The sequence below is a fragment of the Chanodichthys erythropterus genome, chromosome 6 (assembly GCF_024489055.1).
Source record: "Chanodichthys erythropterus isolate Z2021 chromosome 6, ASM2448905v1, whole genome shotgun sequence".
NCBI lineage: Eukaryota > Metazoa > Chordata > Actinopteri > Cypriniformes > Xenocyprididae > Chanodichthys > Chanodichthys erythropterus.
This window is the reverse complement of record NC_090226.1, coordinates 27,876,374-27,892,050: the sequence shown is the minus strand read 5'-3', so window position 1 is coordinate 27,892,050 and position 15,677 is coordinate 27,876,374. Positions and strand designations below refer to the sequence as shown.

Genomic DNA, 15,677 nt, shown 5'->3' with positions numbered 1-15,677 from the left:
AAATATGGTTAATTAGGTACACACCCATACAATCATTACACACAAATACACCATTAAAATAATGTAAACACACTCAAACACACATCATAGGAATACTAACATACACACTCCAACATAAACCTAAATTAAGAAAGGCACAAATGGTCACGCGCACATACAAACAAAACACATCGCTAAAACAACTCTACTAAACATAACATTTCAAAAACACCAACACATATGTGCCCTCAAAAACACACATTGGCTAAATAAACACTTAACGCACACATACTGACTCACACTTACACACACACACACACACACAAGCTGCAGCAGCACTTTAGCTCTGGCCAAACAGCTAATGTTCTGAGGCTTTTGTACTGATTTTATCTTCTCTGCGGGTTTTATTCTCCTTCCATTGACATTCAAAACATTTGAGCCATTGATACGAGCAGGAACACAAACATGGAAACCGGAGAAACCTCACTCTCTTTAGCTCGCCTCACATCATCCGCTAGACGTGGTGAGGCACCATTGTCCACGTCTTCACCAGAGCGCATCATTAACATGTTAATCTGGGTGCTGCTCATTCGCAGGGCTGCTGGGAAGGTTCGTCCACTCCACAGGTCAAACAGAAGCATCTGAGGGACTTGAATAGCCATTAGTCAAATGCTGTGGTGCAACATTGATATCACTCCCCCCCTGGGCCATCTCTGTCTTTTTCCCCCTCTTTTCTTTCCAGAAACTGCTCACACTGGAGCCGTTAAGCTGGCATGACGAATAATGCAAAGGCAGAGCCACAGAGAGAGAGAGAAAGAGAGAGAAAGAGACAGAGGGAAAACATGGCTTCTCAATTCACATCTTTCAATGAGTAGGATACTGTCTAGATGCTTTTGAAAGCATTTCTGTTCCAAAACGTAGTGAGCCGCCTACCTAGAAAGCATTTTAGGGCAACATAAGGGCGCTCCCAACAAGACAGCTGTTTTAAAAGGTAAGTGCCAACATTATGCTGCCTTCTACTTGGCTACAGTTTAATGCAGCTTTGCGTGTATTTTTCAGAAGGCAATCCCATAATGCATTGTGACAAGCACATTAAGCGGTATGTACAGTACTATGTAGCAAATATGCTTGATGTTATATATTATCATCATATATTACATATATTAAAAGTTGCATATATAGTACATCCTACATATAGTATAATCATGTAAAGCAAGACATACTATATAACAGATCTTGTGTGATTGTTTGTATCGTTGCAGAATGTAAACTGTATTTTGCACAGCTCTCTCTTTATATAAAGTTGGATATATATTATAGGGTTTTTACTACCATAATGTGGAAAATATTGTGAAATATATATTATCGAAAAACATGTAGGGCCTGATTATTGGTAATTTGTTGGGATGTAAAATGATTTCTTTATATGACAAGTTGTAGGGGAGGCTCTGAAAAATTAGAGAGTTTTATGATGTGTGCCAAAAAGGAAAGTTGGTTCAACAGCTGTTACATTTTGATTAAAAACTACAAACTTTTTTTTTTTTTTTTTTCTATCTGGAATGTAATCATTAAAAGTAAAACTGAAATAGAAATGTAAACTTAATTGAAATGAATAATCCGTTTTTGAAACAAGTTTGGAAATAAATAGTAAGGTCAGTTTATTGTAAATGTTCACATTTCTGGGGACAAATTTATATACAAAGTATATAAAGCAACCAAACGTTGGCTTTCCATGGTTTATGGGGACTTTCCGTAGACATAATGATTTTTATACTGTACACACTGTATTTTCTATCCCCTAACCATCACAGAAAGCTTTCTGCATTTTTACATTTTCAGAAAACATCACTTAGTACACTGAAAAAAGTTAGTTTTGTTTACCAGTTTAAATATCTAAACATTCTTAAATCAAGATATATTTACTTGAGAAGCAAAATTACTTAAGATACGAAGTCTCATTTTATGAAAAATGTATCAACATGAAGTGAGTTTTTGCTAAAAAGAGGAAAAAAAAATATCTGCCATTGGGGTCAGAAAAATATTATTTCAAAGGGAAAAGATTTTATTTATTATTATTTATTTATTTTTTGTATGATTTATAAGCTGTTCTCCTCATGGGGACCAAAAAGATCCCCACAGGGACAAGGATTTTGGATATTGCCATCTTTGCATTTTGTATATTTTCTCCCCATAACGTAGGGTATACTTGAACCACACACACACACACATACAGGTTTGTTTTGCTGTCTTAGTGAGGACATTCCATAGGCATAATGGTTTTTATATTGTACAAATTGTACATTCCATCCCCCTACACTACCCCTATTCCTAAATCTACCCATCACAGAAAACATTCTGCATTTTTACATTTTTAATAAAACATTGTTTAGTATGTTTTTAAAGCTATTTTAAATATTAGGACTCATGAAATGTCCTCCTATTTAATGTTTACGTCATAATACCTGCGTAATACCCACACATCTGTGTCCTCATAAATCACAAAACCACACACACACACACACACACACTCTCTCTCTCTCTCACTCACTCACTTACGCTGGTTGTATTCCAGCTCCATTTTCACTAACACAAATGCACTAGCAGTGATCTCTTGGATTCCATGTGGGTTTAATGTTATTGCAGTGACTGTACCTGCAATAAGGACAGAGTAGGGGAAAAAAATAAAACAAATTGACTTTATTTTGTGTTTAGCTTTCGTGAAGGTTGTGTCCTTGACGCTGTTGGTTTTCTGACAATCATTAGAGAAGCAGCAAGTGTCCAGGGACAGGAAGTGCTTCTCAAGTGTTTGCCAAACGCAGGTCAAGTAGAGCTTTAAGAGCTCACCCGCACACCCAAGATGGTCGAAAGCACACTTATCTAATGCTCCACATCCTACTTTTCTCAACATGACATAAACATAGTTTTTTAAGTCATGAGGTAAAAACTTAATAATAATATAATACAATTCATTATTGACTCTTTGTGTCATTCAAAACCCATATGCAGTTATTTTTCATGGAGCTCTTGTCATAGAACTGTTTGCCATTTTGCAGTAGCATTGTGTGAAACAGGCTTTAAATTCTTTAAAATCTGGATGCTTTTTTTATTTCATTAATTATCTTTTTATTTATTTGGAGCTGGACAGTGGTGGATTGTATGAATTGTTTTGTTTCTATTTTGTGTTCCATTAAACAAAAAAAAAAAAAAAGAAAAAAGAAAAGAAAACAAAAAAAAAGTAATTTTTGAGTTAACCATCCCCTTAATTTAGTTATGCTAGTCAGGCCATTTTGATGTTTATTACAGTACATAGATAGTGGAGTTTTTTATTTATTTATTTTGAAGAACATAAAAAAATGATGAAGAACCTTAAAACACTTGGTGTATTTGGTGGTTTTAAAAATATTTTTAAGTTCTACCAGATGCGTTTATTTTTTAAGCACTATGAATTTGGTTTTACGCATTAGGAATTCATGCATAAAACAGAATTTTACATCTGCCAACTTCCTTAAGATTTCTCACAAGATGATCATAAATTATTCAAACATGCGTCATGATACGTGATGTCTGCTTTGCCATATATGCATCCATATCTAGCGCATTCACTGTTGGGTTAATTTGATTTTCCTTGCATGTATTAACCGTCATGCTTCTCTATTTAATTTTTATGCTCTTAATTAAGTCATAAAGCTGTGGTTCAGTGAGTGGAAACTCTAGGTGGCAGTGTTGCTCTTCAGTACTGCTCTTTTCAGATTTATTAAAAATGATTACAGGGATCTATTCATCTGTCTATATCAGAACAAAAAACTAAAGTACATAGCTTTTTTTAATGCAGTCTCACAGGAAAAAAATAAAATAAAATAGTATCTTTTATAAAGGCCTGCATCAAATCTTTCTATCACCTGAGTGTTTATTTTGTATGACAGTCGGTGTGTGTTTGGGAATTTCTGATAGGGGGGCAGGTCAGCGGCTGGCCCCAAACACGCACAGAAACACTGATTGGGTTTCGCTGTTGGAAGCAGCCTCTCCAAATGCGACAAAAGAACAAAATAGTGATTGATAAGGATGTGAAACGCGATCCGCACGCCTCTCTCCGCAGCTGCTCCATTAGCAGAACTCAGATCAGTATTCCTGCACGTACAGCGTGCTGAGAATTTGAGCAAGTGTTGTTTTGTTTATCCTGATGTTGTTTATCCTGCATGCATGCACATTCAGTACTGCTGCATAGTAATGCATTGTATGCTTTGGATCATTTCAGATATCATACTGCTATTTATAGCTATTATTTAAAAAATCAATTTCTTTCCCAGAGATTTATTTTACACCTGAAAATTTAAAGCACACAACATGTACTCTTTGTAAAAAAAATAAGTTTAGAAATGTTTATGCACTGTAAGAATGCAATATACAACACAAAGACGAATATTTAAAATCTAAGTAAACTTAATTTAAATTAACAGTATGCACTGAAATGATTGCGCAGTGAAATCATAATCCACTCACTGTGGTTTCTTGGATTACTGTCAGGCCATGAATACACCAAAACTTTGAGGAAAGTTTCTTTCGGAAATTATTATTGTGTGAAATTTATTTATTTATTTTACTTGATTATATGACCAAAAATCAAAACAGCAGTATTTTCCCCTTTTTATGTGCATTTTATTTATTTATTTATTTATTTATTTTTCAACAAACACTTGACACTTGAGGAAACGTATATTGTGTTTCAAAGATGTGTGCCACTTTGTCTGTTAATAAAATAAAAAAAAAAGAGACAACTGCAAGTATTTTAAAAGTTTAAACAGCCCAACACAGCAGCGTTGGCTTTTACATTGTTTGGGATGGCTTTTACTAGTCATGGGATGACAATTATTTGTTTGCATGACTAATAGAAATGAGATATGAGGTATTGATCATTCAGCCTAGTTATCTTAGTATATATATATATATATATATATATATATATATATATATATATATATATATATATATATATATATATATATATATATATATATCAATTTTATTTAAAATTTTAGTAATTTTGTTGTGTTATTTGCATTTTTTATTATTAGCAGTATTATTTTTGTAGTCTAGAACCTATTAAATGGAGTTTATGTCCATAACAGTCTATATATCTCTACCCTGGCTATGCTCTAAGAAATGCTGGGTTAAAAACAACCCAAGTTGATTTGAAAATGGACAAACCCAACGATCGGGTTGTTTTAACCCAGCGAATGGGTTAAATGTTTGACCAACTTGCTGGGCAGTTTTATTTAACACTACTATTGTTTGAAAATTACTATATGGCTGGCTTAAAATGAACTCAGAATAGGTTGGAAATTAAAAATCAGACACATAATTACTAGAGGCAACAATAGTAATCAAAAGGTGAACATTTAAGCAATATTAATTTTATTGTTTAATTATCATTCATTAAACATATTAATAAATGTTAATTTATTATATATAAAACATATTTTGGGTTCATTTTAAGCAAGCAATACAATAATTTTTAAACAATAGTTGAGTTAAATAAAACTACCCAGCAGGTTGGGTAACATTTAACCCAACAACACAATTGCTGGTCCTTGTTTGTCCATTTTTAACCTAACTTGGGTTGTTTTTAACCCAGCTTTTTTAGTCTGTAAGGTCCAGTGGACAGGAGGGATCTTTTCATTTTTGAGTGTGTTATCGGACAAGCATTTTAATAAGATCATCAGTATTTTTGTTCTGTTGGAAGGGACAGCTTGTAAATGTGAAATGTGTTTATCTGTTATAGTTTGACTTTTGGTCAACTTTTAAGTGTGCAGTAGCATATGGACAACTTCAGAGCTAACAGACCCAATTTTGATTGTATACAGTCTCTACAGGGATACATTAATCTCAAAACAGCTGGATTTCCTGTAGTTTGACCTCACATTCACACCACAACTCTCCACAATGTAGGTGTGCAAATTAAATATCAGTAAAATCTTTTGATGGTGTCAAGGAGCTTTTGTAAAATCTACTTGCGTCAGAACGATTTTTGTCAAAAGGTGTTGAATGATTAAGAAAAAAATTGAAAACATGGCTGACATCCTAAATCTGCAGGACTCCTGCGTGGTAGATCTAGATGAGGTGTCTTTGTTGCTTTGTGAAACGGGCCATCTGTGGGGCATCTACTCAGCAAGAGGTGACGTGGCCCAGCTCGGAGAGCTAAGAAAGCGTGAGCCGGATCAGCTACTGCTGCTACAGTTACTGCTGCTAAGGTTACGGCTGATACAGTAAATTCATTGATTTAGTCCACCCTCCCACCAAACCCCCCTCTGACGCTCAGTTGTGATGTAAATATTATCTTACGGTCCTCTCCTAAGCGATCACCTTTCTGAGGGAGATTAACATCCGAGCAGGGCAGCTCTATTAAGAGCCCAGCAAGGGGTGGCTGTGTGTGCTGTCATCTCTCTCTGTTGCTGCCATCTTTCTCAAACCGTTTGTCCGTGCTGACGCTGAAGCATTAATGCTGTGTGTCCTACACACTGTAATGTGCAAAGCTCTACCCCAAACTAATTTTTGCCATATCGGAACTGGCAGCAGAGTGAGCGAATGTTTTTGTTGTTATTTGTCAAAGATGGAATACAAAAGAGCATATTTTTATCTGAGGTGAAGAAAACCCTCAAGGATTCTTACCTGCTGATAAATGGTGTTAGGAATAGTTGTTCCAAAAAATTCTGCTACCCTTTACTCCTCCTCATCCCCATATTGTTCCAAACATATTCCTTTAACAAAAGATATGAATATCCTATCAAAAGACCATTGTGTACAAAAATGTAATGTAATGCATGGCAAATTTTTTAAAGATGTGAGCTGTTAACAAAAAGGTTGAAAAATTCTCACACACACACACACACACACACACACACACACACACATTATATATATATATATATATAATGTTGTGTAATGAATATTATTTCATTAAAAAATAATCAATATATTTTATTTAATTTAAACATATTATTCATGACAGCTAAAAGGAATAGTACTATATGAAGGAGAAAATTACTCAGTAATACTATAAAGTAATAAAGTAATTCTTTCTTGGCTGTATGTTTTATTTGAGATGTCATCAATAACATGTAATGTTAAAATAATTTTTGTATCCTAACACTTGACTTCTTGTATTAAATTTGATATTATTTCCTAGTTTACTTCCACTTTTTATATTTACTTTTTATTTACTTCCATCCTTTTATATTTTATAATGTTTTTGAAAGAATTTTTATTTGATCAAAAATATACAGTATAAACTGTGATATTCTGAACTATTATTACAATTTAAAATACCGGTTTTCCATTTTATTATGTTTTAAAATGTAATTTATTAATGTGATGGCAAAGCTGAAGTTTCAGCAGCCATTGCCCTAGTCTTCAGAAATCATTCTAATATGCTGATTTGGTGCTCAGTTATTATGTCACGTTCAGTTTTGGTCTCTGTTTCATTTTGATGGACTCTGATCACTGCCTCCTTTCAGCACTGGTTCCTCCTTCAGTGGCTCTGCTCAACTGCTCATCAGCCTTGGGCTCCTCAGTCTCCAGCTCTGCCTTGGTGTGAGGATTCCCTGGCTCTTTCTCGGGCCTCTGAGCCCATTACTCCACCTCAGACCATAAACTAATTGGCTTCACCTTGGCTCCTCTCTCCCTCAGTTCCACCAGGGACGGTCATTCTTTCGGATCCACTGGTCTCCCTTGTCCCTCCATCCCTCTGCCTCTGCCATGGACTTCTGGGACTATAGTTCCGCCTCCAAACTTTTCAGCTCTGTGCCCACTCACAATGGCTCCGCCTAAGTCTTCCATCACCCTAGCTCCACCTCGGCTGCTCATCACCGCTGCTCCGCCTCGGCCCCCTTTTCCTACGGTGTCTTCTGGTCTTGCTGTCCCTCGGACTGTGTCTGGGTCTCCAACACGCCCGGCTTCACCTCTGGGGATCCGCCCTTGCTCCTCCATTGGTTACACCATGGGTCATCCTCTTCCTGGTTCCTATCTGGGTTGCTCCTCCAGCCTTGGTGTGAGAATTCCCTGGCTCTGCCTCGGGCCTCTGAATCCATTACTCCACATCGGTCCGTAAACTAATTGGCTCACCTTGGCTCCTCTCTCCCTCGGTTCCACCAGGGACCATCATTCTTTTGGCTGCACTGTTCTCCCTTGTCGCTCTGCCTCTGCCATGGACTTCTGGGACTATGGCTCCGCCTTATCCCTCCAACCTTTTCAGCTCTGTCGGGCTACTCCTTGCCTCTGACTTCTCCTCAGTGCCCAATCACAATGGCTCCGCCTAAGTCTTCCATCACCCTAGCTCCACCTTGGCTGCTCGTCACCACTGCTCCGCCTTGGCCCCCTTTTCCTATGGTATTTTCTGGTCTCGCCATCCCTCGGACTACGTCTAGGTCTCCAACACACCCGGCTTCACCTTTGTCAGATGGAACCCGGGATCTGCCCTTGCTCCTCCATCGGTTACGCTATGGGTCATTCTCTTCCTGGCTTCTATCTGGGTTGCTCAAGGACTCTCACTCCTCCAGAGCCCCATGGTCTTTTCTGCTGCCAGTTCCCCCATGGTCTCTTCCTTGCCACTACCTCCGCAAGACCCTCACCCTGCCTCCACTTATGTTGTTCCTCTCACGGTGCCAGGAGGTGCCTACCGGGAAGGGGCCTTAATGTCACATTCATTTTTTTTTTTTTTTTTAATGGACTCTTAAGCTGTGTCCGAAATCGAATACTTCCCTACTATATGGAATGTGAAAAACAGTACGCCAAAAGAGTAGTACGTCCAAATACACAGTATTCGAAAAACAGTAGGTGAAAAGTTCCCGGATGACTTACTACTTCCACTGAGATTCTGAAGTTCACATTCAATGGATACTCTACTATCCCATGAGGCCACTGGAGAGGATTTGTGAATGGCAGTGAAGCCACGCAAATGATGCTGGTAGGTCACATGCCAGTATCAACTGTGATTATATTTAAACTAATAATATTACTATTTTATTGTATTTTTGCATAAGAGCATAAGCATAAGAGAATTCCTTCAAAAAAAAAAAAAATAAAATAAAAATAAAAAAACCCCTGAAACTATGGATGGTTATTAAGAAAGTTCTAAGCATTTTCACTTGTATTTCTTGAATTTTAGTTGTTCTTCTGTCTCTTGCAACAATATGAATAGCAAAAGACTGAGTTTCTGGTCAACATTTCAAATACTGCAGTACTGAGCATAAAAGCTATGAATGAATATTATCATACATCACTGCGATTGTGCAGATATCACGAGCTGGTCTCATTTCCTGCGCAGTTTTTTTTCAGTTCCACTGAGAAAATAACTCTGGCATCTGATGAATTAGCTTGTGTTGGCAGGAATGTGACAGATTATACTAATGCACGGAAAGGCATTCTATTGCTCAATTATCTCTAATTAACTGCTCAAATGATTCTGAATGGTTATAAATGATTTAATTCAAGCAAATATGTAAAACAGAATGCAAAGCTTTGGTTTTTATGTGTTTAGATCATGCCATTATTCTGGCCAAAGTGAACCAAACAAAGCTGATCTGACAAATATAAAACGTAAATGCACGCTTATCACACTGGATAATGACAGAATGAAAGGGCTCACACAATATATTTGCATTTAGTGATGATTTCTTTCCCAGTCAGCTGTCAGACATCCATGAAGTGGCAGCACTTGAATAGATTCCTCGTGCGAAAAGATAAAAGATTTTGTTGATCAAGTGGTGACATCTATTGGCATTATCATTGGTGGTTCTGTTACATTCTCTGAAAAGAAGGACCCCAAAAACAGAAAAATGCTCAATGACACTTTATTGCAAAACAAATATAAAACAGCGCGAGCCGCTGGGCTCCGAACCAACCCTGGGCAATAGGCAGAGGGAAATTCAAATAGGCTGGGGTCGAATTCCAGATCAGTCCATCAGCAAATAATATCCCGTTGTGAGGTGAGAGTCGAGGTTAGACAGACAGAAACAAGGGGCAGACAGTATCCAAGCTCACGGTCAAGAAGGCTGATTGTCAGAAAATAGCAAGAAAGTCCAAGCAGGTAAGCAGTGCACTGAGGGAGAATCCAGACTCCAAAACCAACCAGGTCAGATGGTCAAAACCAGGAGAGTTGTCCAAGACCGGTGAGTTCTGGGGGACAAACAGGCGATCGACACAACTGGACAGAAGGGAAAAATGTAAACAAAAGAAAAACTAAACAAAACAAACATGGATCCAAAACTTAACAAAATAATGGCAAAAGAGGCTGGAGACACAAAACATACTGACAGAGAACAGAGGGATACAGAGGATATATGTAGCACAGAAATCAAGAGACAAAGAGAAACAGGTGAGCGATAATGAGGGGCTGTGCTGATTGCAGAGTAGAAGAGACAGAAACAAAACAAGAGAAAACAAAACAAAAGGAGTGATCAAACCTGAGTCCTGACAGGTTCAGCATAATGGTTTGTTGCCTGGCTGAACACATTTGCTATGGTGTCTTTGTCCCAATCAGACATCATATTTAAAGAACAACAGCAGATGTTTTTGTTAAGTCAATTCACCTTTATTTATGTAGCACTTTTTACAATGCAGATTGTTTCAAAGCAGCTTTACAGTGATAGCAGGAACATAATTCTAGCTGTATAGCATCTCTAGAAGAAAAAAGTGTCATTCTCCAGCTTAAGTAAGTTCGGTATTGTTTAATTTCCGCTGCGGAAATCATTAATTAATTTAGTTCATACAGTAGCTCTGGAGAAAACAGTGATGTCATCGTCCAGCTCAGTTCAGTTCATGTACGATGGTGTCAATGCTGGCAGATCAGTAATATTGTTGAATATTAAAGAATTAGTTCACTTCAGAAATAAAATTTCCTGATAATTTACTCACCCCCTTCAGTCGAAAAAAAATCAAGGCTTTTGAGGAAAATGGCTACCAACGGGTTGAAGGTCCAAATTGCAGTCTAAATACAGCTTCAAAGGGCTCTACATGGTCCCAGGCGAGGAATAAGTGTCTTGTCTAGTGAAACAATCGGCATTTTCTAAAAAAAAAAAAAAATATATATATATATATATATATATATATATATATATATACATATATATATACTTTTAAACCACTAATGCTCGTCTTGCACTAGCTCTGCGATGCGCCACACATTATGTAATAACGTTGGAAAGGTCAAGCGTGACGTAGGCAGAAGACGTGGGTGAGTAAGTTATCAGGAAATTTTTATTCTGAAGTGAACTAATCCTTTAAGCATCTCTGACTAAGCATGCCAGAGGCGACAGTGGCAAGGAACCCAAACTCAGAAAAAAAAAACCTCGGGAGAAACCAGGTTCAAGAAGAAACTCAGTTGGGGGACCAGTCCTCCTCTGGCCAAAAAATGAACCATTACAGGTCAGAAGTCAGATTGGGATCGGAACATTCAAAATATTTATTCCAGTTCCATCTGGTTGAAGATTGGATTGTTTTATCATGTAACATGGAAGCCAGGAAATGTCTTTAGCACTGAATAGAAGCAGATAGCATCAGATCACATTTTGTCATGATTTGCCTTTGTGCCACACAACTCGATGTAAATAGACATCCAGTCTGTCTTCCATTTTTTGATTTAATGGTACCACCTATGCCATGATATGTCATGTCAATTGTCTGGTAATCACCGGCTGTGCTTTGAAAGCTTGGCGGCAAACAAGATCAAAGTTGCAATTGTTTGAACTTTGAACGTTGCGTGACCTGCATGCAGCACTTCACTCCATAGAGGTCATCATTTACTCACCCTCATGTTGTTCCAAACCCATATGTTTTTCTTTCTCTCAGGGATCAAAATTTTAAGATTTGTTTTCCACTCTCTTTTCCATGCCATTACAATGAGCGGACAATGAAGTTGACAATGAAAAAAGAAGAAGAAGAAAAAAAATCATAAACATGGTTCATACAACTTGAATGTTTGTCAGTCTCTCAGGCTGATAGAAGACTTAGTTAATACAGTTTTACATACCATAAAAATGCAGTTAAAAATGATTTTGGATATTAGACAAAATTGCAGACAGTTTTGGATACCAAACAAAATTGATGTCTTCTGGTATGATCTGGTAAACAGGCTAGTTCCAGTATGACGTGGAGATTCTATCAAATTTTTTTGGGGGAGCAGGATATCGGCACAATCTAACATGGTGCATTCAAGAGAGTTCATAAGAGATGTAGTTATGTACTGTCAATACCTGATTTATTACCAAAATAATTTGAGTCTAACCTTTTCAATGAATTTCTTGAGCTGGTGCACAATGATTCATTCACAAATTAGACTGATCTGGTTCTTGACTCATTGACTCAGTAATCTAGTCTCAGCAGTTAAGACCTCATTGGAAGGGATATTTATGAGTGAATAACGATGTACATTTCATTCTGTTTCTCACACAAAGCTGTCTTTTAGCTTCAGACGACTTGAAAGTACATGAGCTACTCTGTATTCTCAACATCAGTGACAATTGGAGTTTTTTGGGACGTTTAGACAGAACTTGTTTTTAATGAGAGCTGATGCCCTCTGATTTCAGGAATGGGTAATAGTGACCGTTTCTACTGTGGCTTTAGCCCCCTTTAAAAGTTGGTGATTGCTTCAGGTTTTGATTTTGAAATTGAAGAAAACAATATGAAAGCAAAAATATCTCTCTCTTTTTTACCTCTACAGATCAATCGTGCCCCGAGTTTTGGGACAGATCAAAAGATTGATTACGACGTGAAGAAGGGGGTTTTACTCAATGCTCTGAAACTGCTCAACATCAGGTATGGAGCAATACTCTCTCCAGAGTCCCATTAGAAAGAGAAAAAGAATGAGTTCATCAGAAATCTCACTCTCCATTGTTGGCCATCCACCATTCGTTTGTGTTTTCCAAAATATTGATTCCTTGATCTCTACTAAAAAGTTACCTGAAACTCTCTGATGGGTCCTCATGCATTTGTTTTTGCTACTGTTTGATTTGAAAAAAAGAATGAAAATGATTGTAGAGTTTTTGTTTATTGCAACCACATTACGTGCAGAACCTCTAGTATTTACAATATGTTCTGTTGCAGTGTGAAGGCCCCAGAAAGAATTGGACACTTTTGGACACTTAAGCTACACTTAAAAATATCTGAAAGTCACTGCTTTGCATAACAAAATATTAAAACAAGTGGCATTTGCAAACAAATGGTGATAAGCCAACCTTTTATCAGGACTATCCCTCTTTTTTCACAGAACTGAGTCATTTTTGAAGTGCAACTGATAACAAGGTTTTTATTAGATGTATGAAGTCAGTTCATACAGGTTTCTTAAGTAAAGACAAATTCAACTCAGGATTGACAATCACAAAATGTCACAATACTTGCCTTCATTTTGAACAAGATATCAATTTAAAAAACAAAAACAAATCTAACTTGCTTTGCTTTGTTTGGGACCACTCTATTTGTGTTTGAGTTTAAAGAAGTATTATTGGTTGAAGTTAAGCTCTAGCAACAGGATATTTGGGGGAAAAAATATTTTTGCCTAAAATGGTTTAAATCAGGGGTTCTCAAACTTTTTGGGGTCAGGGACCCCTTAGAAAGGAGAACATTTCCAAGGACCCCCTCCTAATTATAACAGTGATTAAGCATATGCTTGCTACAGTTTGTTCTCTTGTAATAAAAAAAAAAAAAAAAGCTTTATTAAAAGTTTACCAAAAATGTAATTTTTAGGGCCATTTGAAATCAGGTTTTTCAATTTTAATAATCAAGAAACATGCTAATCAACTGAATTCATCAAACTTTAACAACATATTTAAAAAAATAAAAAAAAATCTTTGCAATAACAGGGCCCTATGAAATGTTTTTTTTTGAAGTTTTAATACAAATTTATTATCAAAAGGCAGTAATGAAATGAAGGCTTTGTTTTAAAAATTGAAAGTTTTAAAATCGTACATAGGGCAATCATACAGCAGTAATACATAATAAACATTAAGTAAAAAATATACAATTGCTATAGTTATTTTAAAATTATAACCATAAAATTCACCTAAAAAAATAGTCCTACTGCTTAAAAGGGATTTAGACCAGGGGTGCCCCATAGCCAGGGGGTCCGCAAAAAAAATTTAGGGCCCTACGATTTCAACAATGCAGAAAAAAGAGGACAGAATCATGGAATCCAGTCATAAAAATTTGGCAAATTTTGGATGAATATATCAAAAGTAGGACTATACACTTGATTAAAAATTGCGATATGCACTGGTGTCTGTGAATATTAATGCTCAAAAAGACTGCTACTTAAATATGAAGTCTGCATGTTTTGCATGTCTCTGTGTGAATGGGCAGTTTCATCTATACATATACTCAAGCACACAAGATGCTTGTGGTGTTTTTAGTGTCTGTCGTCTCATTATATAAGGACATGAACACATGAACTTAATCTCCACACCTGCAATGAGAGTCACTTCACCAGCATTTCACCATTTCATTTGATTACTGTAAATACTTTGGGTATTTTTTATTTTTTTTTAAACTGAAGGATGAATCTTGATGATTTTTATTTTTATGACTTTATTGTATTTAACATAAAATATCCCTTTATGTTTATGTGTGTGTTTGTATGTTGTGAATGTTTGCTTGTGCATACTTTTTAAATTTGTGTGACTGACTGCCTGTGTACATCTGTGAATGTATAGTTGTATGTCAGTATGCAGGGTATCCGGTGATTGATTACCGTAGACCTGGCCTTCAAATCCCAGGTCTACCCTTTGTACTAAATATACCAGAGTGGCCCAACAATGGTCCTAGAGTAGGAAACAAGAGCAGACAAACTCAATACAGCAGTGGATCAGATTTCAAGGATGCATTGCTACCATTCTGCCGCAGTGATTTTCTTGGAAGTCTCCACAGACGTTTACTGTGTCCCAACTTATCCAGCTGAGTTCTTACCAGTAACATATCAAAGCGACTCCTGTGTTATTTCCCCAGCAGTGGCAAGACAAAACCAATAACTCAGTGACAAGAACTCAGGAGTGTGAAAGTCGTATCAATAAAACGAGAGGGTTCCCCAGTGACTTAGGAGCCCACTGACCCTGAGTGGCCACTTACAACAGCAAATTTGAAGGGCCAGTGAGCGATGAAATCTTGAAGTGCTGAATTCTGTCAAGTCGAGTGATGTATGGAGTCTCGGAGTCTGTCAGGATTTCGGCTGGGAGTTTGGGCTACTTTGAGTGCTATTATTTGAACATTTCCTGAATTTTTTTCCCCCCTTCTACACAGAGCGAGTGATAAACGACGGAATCTGGCCCAGCAGAAAGCGGAAGCCCAGCGACGGCTGTACGGACAGGGTTCCACACGGAAACTGACGGCTGGATCATCGGAATGGGAGAAACAACGTCACCTACTTGAGCGCAGGAGAGAGGAACTGGTGCGACCCATTCAGCTGTTAGAAAGCAACGTTTTGTTAGGTCATGTTTAATTTATGAAGCAAAATAATGTTTTGATGTCAGAGCCATGGCTCCAGACTTGAATCTATCTATATCTATCTATATCTATATATATATAAGTATTCATATTTTGAAATGCAGGCATACAGACAATGCATTTTTCAGAGTAAGTAGAAGGAGCTTTGTGCACCAGTCCTTGATTGGACTTTTGATCAACTTTTTATTATATGAAGAGATGAATGAGGTTGAGAT

The 15,677-nt window shown here is 37.1% G+C and overlaps 1 protein-coding gene across 1 annotated transcript in view; it reads left to right on the top strand.

The window, feature by feature from the left end:
- ttll7 (tubulin tyrosine ligase-like family, member 7) overlaps positions 1-15,677 on the top strand; it is a 112,447-nt gene that overhangs the window by 50,265 nt on the left and 46,505 nt on the right. Inside the window, exons 10-11 of the mRNA XM_067388538.1 lie at positions 12,692-12,786; positions 15,259-15,406. Of these exons, the coding sequence (XP_067244639.1) occupies positions 12,692-12,786; positions 15,259-15,406 (243 nt within the window). The remainder of the gene's footprint in view (positions 1-12,691; positions 12,787-15,258; positions 15,407-15,677) is intronic.